Below are 15653 nucleotides of genomic sequence, written 5' to 3'. Positions count from 1 at the left end.
AGTTGCTTTCTACAATCTGAAGGTGTTTGGTTAGGAGGGACTCTGTGTGGGCAAAGTACATCCTCCCAGCCACTTCTCCATCCCCAACTTTTATTCAAACCTCCTGTCAGTTCTCCAGAAAGAAGTCACCTGGCTGGCTTGCAGCCTGGAGGAGTTTTTATGATATTTGAATGAGCTAAGAGGAAAGAGCCCGAAGGCCACTGAGTTGGAACAGCAATTCTGTTGGTCATTATTGCTCAGTTGCTTTTGACTCTACATGTCCTGGTGGAAATCATTTTGAGAATGGCTTCTCTCCCTCTGTCAGCCCTTTAAAAAAAAACAAATTGCAACCATCGGGGTCTTCTCCACTGACTCCAAATTTTGCATTGTGCCTGCAAAGTCTTTCAGTTTCAGCTTTATCCTTCCAGTGAGAGCCTCTTTTGACTTTGTCCAGCCTCAGGTGATTTGGCCCTCTGATTATCCAAGGTGCTGTCAGCCATTTTCTCCAGCGCCATAGTTTAGTGCAGTGGTGGCGAACCTATGGCACGGGTGCCAGAGGTGGCACTTGGAGCCCTCTCTGTGGGCACACGTGCCGTTGCCCCAGCCTCGCCTTCCCCCGTGACCCCCTCCTCTCCAGCAGCCCCCCTGAAGGAGAGTCGCCCCTGAGCATGGCCCATGCGGAGCAGTGCAGCCAAGGACATGGCAGCCAGGCAGCGTAGACAAGACTCTGCCCTCACACCCCATCGCGCACAGTTGATGCTGCAGGGCTCGGGCAGAGGGCATGACCGCCATAGCGCTGCTGGGCCCTGGAGGCGGTGAGTGGCCATGCGGCAGGCGGGGTGGGGGGTGGAGTGGGGGCGGGGCAGGGGGTGGAGCGGGGGCAGGGCCAGTTTTTGGGCACTCGGTCTCCAAAAGGTTCGCCATCACTGGTTTAGTGTCTTCCTTCTTCCTTTGTTGGCTTTTCTGATGTTCCGGCTTTCACAGCCAGGCATTACAGCTGGGAAAACCTTGGCCTGGACAGCAACTAATTTTTCTGCACTTCAGTATTTGCCCAGAGTTGCCATAGTCTTTCTCCCAAGCAAGAGACCTCTCCTTATTCCAGTCACCACCCCGGTGAAGTTTTCACCCCAGGAATCAAAGTCTGCCGCTTGTTCAACTTCCTCTCTGTCCATTTGCACCGAGGGGGCATTGCTGTCGAGAGACGCTGAGGGCTTTTTAAATGCTGAGCAACCGGCCGGCTTTGGCACTCTCCCTTCCATCCTTAAGGAGAGAGCTGAGGTCTCCCTCGCTTCCAGCCATCCAAGTGGCATCGTCAGCATCTCTGAGCCTGTTGAAGTTTTCCCAGCAGTTTAATCCCAATTTCTGATTCTTCTGATTCAGAATTTTGGCGCGTGATTTAAACAAAGTGGCGGTAAACCATCTTGGCCTTTCCCGGCTTTTAATTGTTCAGTGTTCCATTTGATGACTGGAGCTGCTTCCTGTAGTCGTGCAGCTCTTTCAAGAGGCAGGTGAGACAGCCCTGGGCACCCAGAGTTTAAAGGCCTGCAAAAAGCCTTTGTATAATCAATAAGGCAAAAACGGATTTTGTTTTGGAACTCCCTGACCTTTTCCATTATCAGATGTTAGCAAAATTATCTCAGGTGTTCCTGTCTTTTCTTACTGCAAGTTCTCCATTCTTCTGCACTGTCCTGTATTTGCCATCCCGGTTTGAAATTTTGAAACAAATATATTCAGAAAAAACTCATCCTGAGCTAGTAGAAAATAGGAATTATGTGGAATTAGAACAAATTTCTCATTGAGACCTGGTCTGGGTGGTGGAGTAGAGACCCCAATATGCCATGCACGCCTCTTTTCACACTATCCATGTTTGATGAGACAAGTACATAGTCTCCCTCTCCCCCCTCTCTCCCTCTCTCTTTCTCTCCCTCTCTCTTTCTCCCTCTCTCTCTGTTTCTCCCTCGCTCTCTCCCTCTCTTTTTCTCCCTCCCTCCCTCCCTCCCTCCCCCCTCCCTCTCCTCTCTCTCTCTCTCTCTCTCTCTCTCTCTCTCTCTCTCTCTCACACACACACACACACACACACACACACACACACACACACAGAGGGAGGGAGGGAGGGAGTAAACCTTCATTCTGCCAAACCAATTTTGCAGCATGGCCTTGATTTGTAAGGTGCTTTTAAAGGGGATGACTCCAGGCTTGATAGGAGGGCCTGAAGGAGGCCAGCTCAGCTGGAGGGGACAGCGCTTCCTGGAAGCTGGGAGGGGGGGATGGCGGGGAAATTTTCTGGGCATGGGTGACTTAGGAGGAGCCTCCTTATGTTGTCCTGTGGCGGCAAGCGTATGAATTGGCTGAAATTATCCAAGGAGAGAAGCAGCCTAGAACTAAGGATAAATTTCCTAACAGTGAGAACAATCAACCAGTGGAACGGTTTGCCCTCAGAAATTGTGGGTGCCCCATCACTGGAGGCTTTCAAAGAAGAGACTGGACAGGGATTTGCCTGCAATGATAGAGGGTCTCGTACTGGAGCAGGTGGTAGGACTAGAACAGAGTTCCCCAACCTTTCGGAGTTGGTGGCCCAGAGCAGGGGGAGGGGGAAAAGAAGGGATGGTTTGGGGGGGGGGAACGCATGCGTGTGCAACGAACATCCATTGCTCGCACGAGTGGGGCTGTGAGCGCTCGTGTGAGTGGGACCACGAAAGCCCACGATGCAGTGATGCTCATGCAACTGGGGCTGTGCATGTGCACACCCACGCATGCACCAACCAACCACTCATGACGCTCGGTGGCCAATAGGCCGTGGCCCAGTAGTGGGCCATGGCCCATAGGTTGGGCACTCCTGGACTAGAAGACCTCCAAAGTTCCTTCCAACTCTTATTCTATGTTCTATGAATGACTGTATCTCCAAGTTCCAACTTGCCCAGAAAGATCAGCTTCCTCAGTGGTACCTTTTTAGCCTGTTGGCCTCCTTCAGCCTGCATTAACTCCTGGTATCTTCATGGACACATCCGTTTGGTTTTCTTGGCCATGTTCTTTTGGGATATTGTTTCAACTTGCCAGTCCTGGAATCTCCTGGTGGTCTCCTCCCTAAATCCCAGCCAGGCTGAACCAGCTGAGTTTTTTGAGATCTACCAAGTTGGGCTGGTGCTGCTCCTTAGCTGGTCAAATCTTAGTTTTACATGATTTATTTTTCAGTCTTAGCGTAGGAGAAAGAATTGCAAAATTCGATGGTGAGTGAAATACCTGTGAAGTAGGTAGTCCAGCCCCCTTTGAATGCTGCTGATATTTCTCTAAACAGGTGATGACTTTAGTTGAGAGGATTTCTGTGCAGAGGCTTAGGCAATAAATCAGTTTTAACTGAACCTTCATGTGTGGATCTCACTGCAGGGTGAAAGGAAGAGAACTGGGGGCCCAAAGAATGGAGACCCAGAGTGGGCAATGTTCTTGATTCTAAAGATCCATTTCTGATCCTGAATATTTGTATAGCATCCTCTCTGCTCCTCACAGAACATTTATGCTTCCTGGGTTCAGTGCTCCACCCATAGCAGTTCTGGAAGGACCGTCTAGGATCGGATCCACTCCATGTGAAGGGTGTACTTGAACTGGCATGGAGTGCTTTGCTGAATAACTGTCAGTTATCCCCTGCTTGGTGCTCTGAATCAATATCACCTTCCCTTGCTGATCGCTATGGCTGCTCGATGGAAGAAGAGGCTTCCTTCTTATTAGTGGATAAATCTGCAGAATCAAACAAGTTGCACAATGGTGTTTAGTCGTGATGTCTGTAAGGAGCCTTATGGGATAAACAAAATTTGGTATATTTCTATTCATATTATAAGGCAAATATATGTAATTCAGTTTTTCATTGTTCTATGGAAGTTTGGTCTGTGCCTGTAAATAAACCAGCCTTCTGAATGGGGGCTTTTCCTCTTCCTCTGATGGATCAAAAATGCCTTCCCTGTTTCCCCATTTTGCTTAGGGGGCAGCCTCAGCTGTTGTCTTCCACATACAGTACAGTAAGGCGCAGGGAGGAGTTGCTGTTGAGCTGATCAGGCCTACCTGATTCTATCCTTTTGTCATTTAGAAAGCCCCCCCCCCAGATGCATTCTGTCAGGACGGGGGATTGGAGAATTGATTTTATGCTTCCTCCCATTGACTCTGTTTATACTCTGTCCTCCTGGCCCTTGGGATGGGCGGGCAGATCTTACTTGGAGCAAGGCGCTTCCTCGGTGCTCTTGCTTTGTTACCAAAGAAGAAGAAAAAAGTGCCTTTTTCTCTCTCCCCCCCCCCCCAATCCAGGATGTGAATGGGCAGGCCAAGGAGCCTTTGGGGGCCCGACTTTGTCATCTCAAGAAAGGGCCCAACGGCTACGGGTTCAACCTGCACAGCGAGAAGTCCCGTCCTGGACAGTTCATCCGCTCGGTGGATCTGGATTCCCCGGCATCCAAGGCGGGTCTACGGCCACAAGACAGACTCGTGGAGGTAATGAGGGGACTGGGAAGCAGGCAAAAGATCCTGCCACTTGGAGGGGAATTCACCCAACATTATTGCCGGTCCGAGTTGCAAGACACCTTTGAGATATTTTTTGCTCACTCTGTTGATGCAACATCATCTTTAGCAAGTGGAAGGAAGCCAAAGCCAAAGTTGGCATCAAGTGAAAGCTTTGGCTTTACAGCAGTGGTTCTCAACCTGTGGGTCGGGACCCCATTTGGGGTCGAAGGACCATTTCACGGGGGTCGCCAAACCACGCAGTCCGACATTTCCCCCCCCCTTTTCCTACTCCCTTTTATTCTATTGGCTTTTGAAAGCCAATAGAATAGTCTCTCTTGAATAGAGTCTAATTCTATTGGCTTTCAAAAGCCAATAGGAATTGTCCAGGCTGTCTCTGCCCTGCTGACCCCGCCAAAAGTCCCATTCTGCAAATGGTGCTGCACCAGTTGAGTAGTCCTCGACTTACGACTGGTTGAGTAGTCCTCAACTTATGAACGGTTGGGGGTTAAAAAGGTTGAGAACCACTGCTTTACAGGATTATTTATTTGTCAAATTTCCATGCTGCCCATCTCATCTAAGTTTCTCGGGGCAGTTTATAATAAAAACATACTGTCAGTGGTGGGATTCAAATAGGTGAACGACTGGTTCTCTGTGTGGATGCCGCTTCCGGAAGTCCATTCTGGGCCTGGGCAACAAAAAATTAGCTACCGGTTCTGCCGAAGTGGTGCGAACCGGCTGAATCCCACCACTGCATGCAGTGGTGTAAAAAGCATAGTTAAAAAAACAAAGATCAACACAGAATGAAGAACAAGGTTAAAACGAGACTGTTAAAAAGTTAAAAGAGGAGGCACAGGGAGCACCCTCAAGTCTCCCTTTCCAAGGAATAGGTCAGGAAGGGCTGGCGCCTCATTCTCCGTCTGCGAGAGAGAAGCCCGGCAGGAGCGGACGCAGAAGAGGAGGCCCTGGGCTGGGGCCACCTTCCACGGGGGGTGGGGGGGTCCTGGGGGCTCTCTGAACTGGTTTGCTTGTAGATGTTTCATTACCCAACTAGTTACAGGTAATCCTCAACCCAAAACTGCAGTGGAGCCTGTCCATTACAGTCGTAGGTCATGACAGTTGTAAAACGAGCCGTTCATATAACTGATGCAATTTTATGAGCTTTTCTGCAGCAGTCATTAAGTGAATATGGTGTTTGTAAAGTGAACACCAGGGCTGTTAAGCAAACCGGACGTTGCAGGCAGTCCTCTACTAATGACCACAATTGAGCCCCAGATTTCCACTGCTAAGCAAGACAATTGTTAAGTGCCTCATGCCTCATTTTATGACCTTTATTACCACAGTTACTAAGCCAGTCACTGAAGTTGTTAAGTGAATCTGGCTTCCCCCAGGATGACTTCACTTGTCGGAAGCTGGTTGGGGAAGTCACTAATGGTGGTCGCAGGACCCCAGGAGGCCGCAATTGTCTTATGTGTGAAAACCGGTCATAAGTTACTTTCTTCAAACAGTTGTTAAATGAGTGGTTGTAAGTGGAGGACTACCTGTATTCAGCTGAGCCTCAAGTGCAGTCATGTGACTCTGGGGGAGGGGTGGGCAACTGTCAGAACTTTGGAACTGGTGCAGGTAAGGAAATGTCTGAAAGTGAACCCCAAGCTTGGAGAGCCCCAAGAATCCCCCGATTCAATCCTGAGCTGCGGAGACGCCCGTCCGTTCGCCCCCTTCTCTGAGGCACCCAAGAAAAGGCTCTTTCGGACCGTTTCCTGGTTTCTGAGTTGGCCGTGGACGTCTGAGAGGGAAGAGAAAGAGAAGCCCTCCTTTCCTGCCCGTCGGCCTCTATTAATTAATTCGGCACGCCTGGCGCATTTCCCAGGCGCATAAATGGACGCGGTGACCTGTGGAGTCGCCACCCGATCCAGGGCGCCTCCTGCTGTCCGGGACTGGCATCAATGTTTGATGGGCCGCTCCTCCGGTTGGGAGGGTTTGGCGGGGAGGGGGAAGGGAGGGGCGGCTTTCTCCTATTTGCTCTTTTGGCCCCTTCAGTTCCCCTCAGCCTCCTGCAGCCCCCACCGGGCCACCTGTTTAAACACTGCAGGCGCAAGGATGGCGGGAGGGGAGAAGGGCTGGCAGCATCTCCAGGGCTACATCTGGAGAGCTCTGAGGGGCCCTGCAGGGGTCCTGCCCCCCTTCCCCGCTGATTACTTGAAGGGAAGGGAGGGAGCCAGAGCAGCCATGGAGAGCGGGCTGGAAATGGAGGCTGGCCAGAAGGTTGAGGTCTTGCTGGAATCCCCCAGCACAACAAGGAATGACCCTTGGGGGTATTTGCAACTCAGGTCCTGTGTTCCCATCTCCTCCCAAAGAAGAGATGGTGGGCATTCAACAGGTGCAGCCTTGCCCAGGTATGGTGACAGCAGCAGCTGCACGGCTTCATTTAACAGATCTTCCCTCCTCTGCTCCCCTCCTCACAGCATGTTACTTATTATATGTTATTCTGCATTCGCTGTTTTTGATCACAAGTGAGGTACACTAGATCAGGAAACATGCCCCATAGGATGAGCAGAACTCCACGTGATTGGGAGTGGCTACAATACCTTGCGGGCCTGATTCTGCTTCTCCTCCCATCCTTCCCATCCTCTTTCACTGCATGGGGTCAGCCCGAGCCCCCTCCTAAGGCTCTCTGCCTTCCCAGGGCTTAGGCAATGCCTCCAGCCTCTGGCTCCGACTATTTGCCCCCGCCCTGGCTCTCTCTGGCATGGATGTGCCTCTGGTTTCTCCCTCTCAACAACCCAAACTGGGCTCTTATTTACAATAAGAAGGAAAAGGAAGGAAGGAAGGAAGGAAGGAAGGAAGGAAGGAAGGAAGGAAGGAAGGAAGGAAGGAAGGAAGGAAGGAAGGAAGGAAGGAAGGAAGGGAGAGAGAGGGAGGGCTCATTATTTGCTTCAGAGTGGACAAAAAGAATAGGCAATTAAGCAGCACTTCTGACAAAAGGTTCTATTGGGCCCTGATTCAGATCAGATTAGGAGAACCTTCTCAATTTGTAGCTTCACAGCCTCCAGAATAAATGTGCCTAGATCAAACATGTGTTGAAACGCATGACTAATTTCTCATGCACGGTAGTTTATTCCTCCCTGCATGCAGGAAAGGAAAGAGTAGCATACCGCTTGATTAATGATCGGTTGCTTTCCACTTTGAGGGGTTATTTAGCCTCTGCCTACAGACAAATGGGCAGCCTCCTGGGGCAAATTTTGCCTTCATCCTCATTTACAGTCCTCTGAGCATAGCAGAGCTGGTCTGATCCTTTGTCCTGTGTAAAATAATGTACATATACTTTATGCGTGTGACACATACACAGAGAGACACTATATATATATTTGCCTCTAAAAAATTAAACTAAAGCTGAGAGCTGGTTTTCTTTCAGATTCTGGCATCCAGCTTCTTGCTGTGGTTGAGAGCTGTGTGGGCAGATAATACAGCAAGAAGATCATTGGAATTAAGTCAATGTTCCAGGCTACATATTGCATGACAGGGTTGTATGGTCTGGTTGGTTTTTGATTAGCAAGTTGTGAACAAGGTAACTGTGGCTTGTAACCACTGAGATGGGCAATTGGTTCTTTCGGACCACGGGTGGCTCACCAATATTCCTTCAGTGGCCCCATAATCTCCTCCCTGAGTCCCTGTGTACAAGTGTATTATGGCATATTTTGTAATTACAGTTTGGTGAGATGCAGAGAATAGTCCCTTAGTGTTCCATGCTCTGAGGACTTCAGTTCCCAGAGTCCTAGAGGACTCTGTTGCTGGCAGCCCTTTGGATGTCTTGGGAAGAGGAAGCCCCATCAAGGTGACAGATGGAAACTCTCTCTACTCTAAGCTTTATTCTGTCTGGTGTGGCTGCCCTGTTTTGGTTCTGCAGTGATTGGAGCCCCCGGTGCAAAGCACTCGGTTGCCCAAATGTGCATTTCATACCAGCTTCTTCCTTTTTGATTTGGCTACCCTACAGGTCAATGGGATCAATGTGGAAGGCATGAAGCATTCAGAAGTTGTGGCCCACATCAAGTCTAAGGAAAATGAAGCGTGGTTGCTGATAGTGGACCCTGCAACAGATGAATATTTCAAGAAACTTGGTGTCACTCCTGCCGAAGAACACATTCGAGGTGAGGGATTCCACCAGGAGCCAGCCTCAGGAGACGAGCAGTTCCTGCTCGTGAGAAAGGCTGTATTCTTGACACCTCTGCTCTCTTGTAGGTTAACACTGCTTAACCTCAACCCCCAAATCTATTTTTTAAGGCAAGGACTCAGCCCCGAAGAAGTGAGAAATGCAATTGCAGGGTATAACCCAATGCTTTGAAAACTTGGCAACTTCAAGATGTGTGGCCTTCAGCTCCCAGAATTCTCAGCCGACAGTGATTTCTGGGAGATGAAGTCCACATATCTTAAAATTGCCATGTTTGAAAAGCACTTGTGTAGTCTAAAAGGCCATGCCATTTCGAGAACTGCAGCTGATAAATGTGCCCAAAGGGGGACCTATAAATGGTTTAGAAGTAAATTAAATCCATCCCTTCCCACTTTTGAGCAGAATAGCTGTTGTAAACTGGCTGGAAAAAATCCAGAATGTCACGATTGGGCAGCCCCAGAGCTCCAGATGCCTTCCATGGACAGAACGGGAACCAACATTTCAGCAAAGCCTCTTGGCGGCTGCAAGTGAAGTAAACCGATTTTGAAAGCATCCGTGGCTAATTCTCTTAGACTAGAATGGGCAACCCACCCAAAAATGGGGGCATCTGTGTGTGTGTTGGGGGGGGGTGAGGTATCACAGACATTAAGAAAAGGAATGGAACATTGTATGGTTGCAGCTGCCATCTTGACTTTCTTGACCACCCTCTTGGGCAGATGCCGAACTATAAGGACAAATGGGGGGGAGGCATTTTGAGAGTGGACATGGCAGCAGAAGGCCTCCCTTTCCCGCACTTAACCGTGTCCCAGGAGTTCCCCAACTGGCCCTGCCCCCTCTGGGGCTGCAGCAGGTGTCCGGCTGTCCTTCAGAAGGTTGGACTTGCAAGACCCGGGTCTCAAACAGACCAGCTGCTACAGAGACTCCCTGCTCTTGCCTGGGGGGGAGGGGGGCAGAGATCATATCTTCCACCCAACGTACATGATTCCACCACCAACCCTCTCCCCCCCCCCAGGCAGGCTGAATGGAGAGCTCTGTGTTTTTAGCACAGCTGTTTCCTATTGAAGTTGCCTGCCCTCTTTTCTGGCTCACAGTGGAAAGAAAGACTCCAAAAGAACAACTTGGAATAATCTGGAGATTTTTGCAGTGGGGGATGGGGGAGGGAGGGAAGTGGCTGGTGTTAGATGTTGAGCAGAGGGACAACCAAAGACGGAGTGGAGACGCTTTCTTCTTGGCTCCACGTAGAAGGAGCCCCCTCTTCTCTCTGCAAGCAGCAGCAGCAGCAGGCAGAGCGCAGAACCAGCACTAATGCTCAGACCTGCTTTCCAAGCACTGCAGGCCAGGCTCAAATGTGGCCCTTCTTTCTTCTGGGCAAGGGGCTGCGAAGGAGACGGCCGGGCCATCGGGGTAGTTGTCAGCACAGGGAGAGAGGAGAGGGAAGCTTCCTGCAAGATTAAGCAGGTTTGAGTTCGTGGTTCTGCAGGTCGCTTCTGGTTGCAGTGGCCTGATGCCAGCTGGGTGCTCAATGGGCATTTGGAGCAGGCAGCAGGCCCCGTTTCTGCCTGGGTTGGGTGTGGGCTGGGTTCAGATCACCGGCTCTTCAGGGGAGCGGAAGGGGGAGAAGGTGAGATTCCGGAGGGCACCCTGGGATGGATCTGAGCTCCCTGCAGTTGGGGAGTTGTTGATTCCAGAACCTGGAGCTTTGCCCACTCTGATTTGGCTGCTGGGTGTTGATGTTCTTGGAAAATCTATAAGTTCTCAGTAGAGTCAGAACCACGAACTCACCCGGCACAGCTAACACATTTATCATCACTACGATAAGCAGCAACCCTGATCCATCCTGGGCTTGAGCAGCAGCTACAACGCTGGGCCTGGCCTTGCCAGGCGGCAACTGCACAAAAGCAAACCCTCTCCTCCCGCATCGTGCTCCTGATCAAAGCTCCCCCTGAGAGAAACCTTCCTGGGCATAAGGGCAAATGGCCGGAACCTCTTTGAATGTGTGTGTGCATGTTGGGATCAGAATGGGCGAAAGAGAACCTCTCTGCATTTCATGCTAATCAATGTAAAGACTTCCCCAAGTTGATTTGAAGAGCGGTGACTGTATGGACACAGCCACACTGTGCCTGAGAGGCCAGGCAGAGAGCCCCACTGGCCTCTTTCTGGGCTGGTTGGGTTGGTGGGTTGTTCCTTCCCAGTCTAGCTGACCAGTGACTTCCTGGTGGTTCTCTATCCCTGCACTAACCGTTGTGATCTGTTCTCACTTAACGGTGGGCTGTCCTGTGCTATGATCCAAGGTGGAGCTCTTCTGCTTCTCCACAACCTGACACTGACAAGCTGGGTCCTTTCCCCCCCCCCCCACCAGCTGCAGAATTAATGGCTATCTGACCCAGAGGGGGCCAATCCTTTGCACAGGGTGAGGGATTCATAGGAACGGTTCCTCATGGGAGTTCTTTCTGTGTTTTCTGCAGGGGGAGTTCCTCAACCTATGACAAATGGGTCAGTGCAAACACAGGTAGGTGGCGTTGAGCGCTGGGTGTTCTTCTTGGGGGGGGGCACTTTGAAAACCCTTCTGGCCTAGTCATTCTCTCCAGCCAGCGAGTTTGGGCATTTGGCCTCCCCTTCTCCCACTCCAGGGCCTGGGGATTTGGACCCTGAGGACCACAAGTGATCAGTGGAAACTGATCCCGTATTGCTTTCCATCTCTAGACGCTTGATAGGGACTCTCTGGCTGTGGCTGATATTTGGCACTGGGCTAAGATCACAGCATTATTGCCTTCGGGGGCTGTATGGGACCTCGGGGTTTTCTAGTTCAGCCTCATGGCACCACTGAGTCATAATATTACACATCTGTCTTTGGCTTTGCACAATCAGTAAACCTAAGCCTAGCCTTTGCTTGATGTCCTAGTATGATGTGTCAAGCCAGTCTGCAGTTGTTTGTTCAACAAACCATGGCTTGGTATGCAGTCCAAACCAGGCCTCTAAAAGAAGGCAAGGGCCTGTTTTTCCTTTTTCTTTATCTGCCTAAAGTGTCTCTCCTTTCCAATTTCTTTTTTTTTTAATTGAGCAAGATGTCTACCTTCGCAAAGCCCTCCAGGTGCTTTCTCTAACCAATAAATGTTTTTTTCCCCCACCCGGGGAGCCACCAGCGTGTCTCTTGCTAATCATGCCCCCTTTTTCCATCCCTCACAGCTGAATGGCGGATCCGTGTCTTCGTCCCACAGCGATTGCCAAAGTCCTGAGGAGGCCGAGGTAAAGAAGCAGCCTTTCTCCTCATCTGGGCCAAGGACTGATTTGCAAATCACCAAGATTTCATCCTTCTCATAGAATCCTAGGGCTGGAAGGGACCCTGGAGATCATTTAGTCCAACCCCTGCCCAAGGCAGGATTCTCCTTATCCTCCACCTGCTGTCCCATGATGGCTGGCCTGCTTTCCTCCAGAGGCCTTTCTTGGTCCTGTCCCTTCTCCTTGTTTCTTCTTTATTATCTTTTTATCTTCTTGTCTTCTTTATTCTTCTTTATTAGTCATTCCAAACTCTTCCTTCCAGCATCGCTTTTTAGCTTCTAGTCCTTTGCATGTCACCTTTGCCCCTCCAGCGTTTAGCCTTTTCTTCCCCCTTCTTTATTCCAAGCAGCTTATGAAGTTTTCCTCCTAGTTTATGCCTTCCCCAGCCAGCGTTTCACATCCTCTTCTGCCCACTCTAAGCCTTCCCTCCCTCCTGGCTACCTAGGCGGTTCAACCTCTGCTGGCCCCACCCCAGAGATGGCCGCAGCCGAGCGGTCTTCCCTCCGGGATCCCCAAAGGCTCCGCTGATCCACAGAGATGCAACAGACGGGTAGGCCAGGTCAGCACAGGTTTTTTCCACCCTGCAGCAGGCAGGCCGCCCGCCCCCAGCCCTGGAATTAACTCCCTTAATGTGAAAGAAAATATTTCCATGCAACACGGCTGGTTATTTGCTCTTTCTTTAAGAGCAAAAATGTGTGGGGCTTGACAGAGTGGCTTTGATTAGGGAGGATCAGCTCAGGCGCTGGCGAGAGAGCAGCTGCATCCAACTCTGCATTCTTTCCACACTTGGGGGGTGGGGGGGCAGCAGGGAAGAGGGAGGGGGAGAGCTCTGCTGGTCCCAGTCAGCTTTAGGGGAGAGGGGCTGATTTCTCAGCAGCATCGGATGGGTCCTTTGGGTGGGATCCTTCCCGAGGGCTGGGAAGGGAGTTGCTGCTGCCATCCCTGTTTACAGATGGGAAGCAACTCAGTGCCCTTCACCCACGTCTCCCGCTGGCTGCTCCGGGTGGCCTTTCCCCTCCCTCTCCTTCCCAGAGCTGAGAGAGGAGGGTAGCTACTCCCCACTGCCAGCCCTGAGTCACTCGGCTGCACAGGTCGTCCTTCACTTAGGACCACGTGGAGCCTGGAATTTTGGTTGTAATTCATTGCAGTCATAAACGGAGGCACCATGTGACCAGACTCAATTTTACGACCATTTTTACAAAGCCATAAAGTGAGTCATAGCAGTCATTAAGCAAATCACATGGTTGTTAAGCAAATCCAGCAGGGTGCTTTTTGCCATTCTGCTGGAAAATGGCAAAAAACTGTTGTGAATTGCTGCAACCGGTTGTAAATGTGAGCCAGTTGCCAAGCCCCTGAAAGGCAACAACCTGACCCTGTGGAGGGGGCAGCAATCCTAACGCTGAATGCAGGTTGTCAGCAGCTTTGAAAGGTTGCCCATCCACCAGTTGTAATTGGAGGACTACCTCTACTCGCAGCTGGCTCTGTTTGAAGTATTCCTCTGCTTTTGGGTGTAGGAAGAGGCAGTGGGGAGGGCTGTCTTCTTGCAAATGAGTGGGGAGGGGGTGCTCTCTGGCCAGAGAACTGGAGAGGGAAAGCAGGAAGCTGAGCTGGGCATGCCTGGCCTCGGTGACGTTTGGGGGATGCCTTTCGGTCGTAGAGGGCTGGCTCTTAAACAGGAAGGGTTCGTAGTTTGTCAGCCCTCCAAAGTAGGGCAGATCAGGCAATCATAAAAGGATTACATGAATGTTACTTTATTTTTCTGAAGTATAATTACAGGAGCTTGAAAGCTTGCCAGAGTTTCCCTCTGTCCTTTCTTGTAGCAAAGCGAATCAAGATGGGGTGGTCTTGAGTTTCTTTCTCTCTTTCCCCTTCGCCAGGACTCTATTTTCCTTACTTGCTCCTGTCTGCCCCCTTCAGGGTTATCTCTGCACTTCTTGACATGGTTTGACCTGGAAGCTTAGCAGGGGTGAGGCGGTGAGATGAGCTGCAGCCCCTCCGCCTCTGCCCCCGGTTAGGGTGCAGGGACTGGGCGCCTTCCTCTTCCCCGAACGCACGGAGATGGAGGTTCCGGAGGGAGTGGCCGGAGGTGGGGAGAGAAAGGAGGGTGGGGTTGCAGTGTGAGATCTGTTCTACCTGCCACTAGAAGCTGTGGGCATGTGGTCCCCCCGCAAATGCTACCAATAGAATCACAGGGCAGGTGGCTGGTTTTCACTTACAAAGCCCAGCCTTCTTTTTGCTAAAAAGGAGGATGAAGTTCATCTCCTTCACTCGAAATTGTCCCATCCAGCCACATCTTAGAGAAGACTACTATAGTTCCTCACTACTGCAGGAAATTGGACGTGGGGTGGGGTGTGGGCCTGCCAGGAAGGTGCTATGATGCTCCTGTTATTATGGAACAGCCTTCCTTCTCAGGACCATGATATCTTCTGGACCATCTCTGAGAGATGCGGTGTTACCCTGGCTCTCCTCCTTCCTCTGGACTCATTCTAGTTGGTGGTGATGCCGGGGAGAGATTGAGCCCACAGCCCTGGCGCTGTGAGAGGCCTCAGGGCTGAACACTCCCCCCACCCAGCATCTACATGGAGGTTCTGGGAGAAGCCATCAGCAATATGCTGATGATACCCAGCTTTACATTTCTGCTCCTGGCCAACACCAAATATTTCAGTAGATGGCCTATTTCAGCACTTGGAGGAGAAAGAACAGGCTTCAGTTGATCTCTAGCAAGACTAAGTGGCTTTGGCCTTTAGGGCGTCTGGATCCAAGAATTTGCCATTTCTTGTTCTGATGGAGTTACACTGCCACAAAACAGAACCAGTGCGCAACCTGGGGGTTCTCCTGGACTTGCAGCTCCTGTTTAGTAAAAAGGTGGCCAGGACTTTGTCTTGTATGCCAGTGGCATTATTTTCTAGACTGACATTATTACTCAGGTCTTAGTTGCCTCCCAACTAGATCACCGCAATGTGCTCTACATGAGGTTGCCCCCTTGAAGAACATTTAGAAACTTCAAAACTCTTCCAGGTTTTTTTTTTTAATGAGTTGGGGGAACAGCACAGAAACATTTGTATTGCTGCAATTAGGTCGTTGCTTATAGGAAGCAACCAAAATTGGCTTTCAGAGCCTTTGATGTTGGTTTCCTGGCTGCTTATTAAAAGCAGTCTTTGAGATCCTTGCTTTTCTAACTGTCCAATTCCTACTCACACGCACATATAACATGGAGGATTCAAAGGGTTGATTGAGGCTTTCCAAGCTCTCCAAAATCTTCTCCAGGGAATCCCAGTTCAGCAACAAGGCAACCCCCAATGATTTCCCAGTTCAGTTCTGTAATGACTCCCACATGAATCCAAGGCAAGGACAAAGTAGAAGCAAAACAAGGCACACCCACACTAAAGTCCACTATCAAGGTTCAAGGCAAAGGCAAATCTGAGAAGTAGGTTCAAGAATCAAGGCATGAGTCCACAGTCCAGGTCAAGAAGATCAACAAAAAAACTGTACAGGTATAGTATACAGTATAGGGGGTACCTTGCTCAACAGTAGTAACTGTGAGAGGGACCTCGGAGTCCTAGTGGACAATCACTTAAATATGAGCCAGCAGTGTGCGGCAGCTGCCAAAAAGACCAACACAGTGCTGGGCTGCATTAACAGAGGAATAGAATCAAGATCACGTGAAGTGTTAATACCACTTTGCAAAGCCTTGGTAAGGCCACACTTGGAATACTGCATCCAGTTTTGGTCATCACGATATGAA

At 50.4% G+C, this 15653-nt stretch overlaps 1 protein-coding gene across 1 annotated transcript in view; it reads left to right on the top strand.

Moving 5' to 3' along the window:
• Window positions 1-15653, top strand: part of SLC9A3R2 (SLC9A3 regulator 2) — a 92746-nt gene that overhangs the window by 70688 nt on the left and 6405 nt on the right. The window contains exons 3-6 of the mRNA XM_039355575.1: window positions 4273-4455; window positions 8456-8609; window positions 11095-11138; window positions 11816-11875. Coding sequence (XP_039211509.1) covers window positions 4273-4455; window positions 8456-8609; window positions 11095-11138; window positions 11816-11875 — 441 coding nt within the window. The remainder of the gene's footprint in view (window positions 1-4272; window positions 4456-8455; window positions 8610-11094; window positions 11139-11815; window positions 11876-15653) is intronic.

Source organism: Crotalus tigris, unplaced genomic scaffold (assembly GCF_016545835.1).
Source record: "Crotalus tigris isolate CLP2741 ecotype Arizona unplaced genomic scaffold, ASM1654583v1 scf7180000018693.663989, whole genome shotgun sequence".
Classification (NCBI taxonomy): domain Eukaryota; kingdom Metazoa; phylum Chordata; class Lepidosauria; order Squamata; family Viperidae; genus Crotalus; species Crotalus tigris.
Note: the sequence above shows the minus strand (reverse complement) of the source record. Positions and strands in the feature narration are given on the sequence as shown.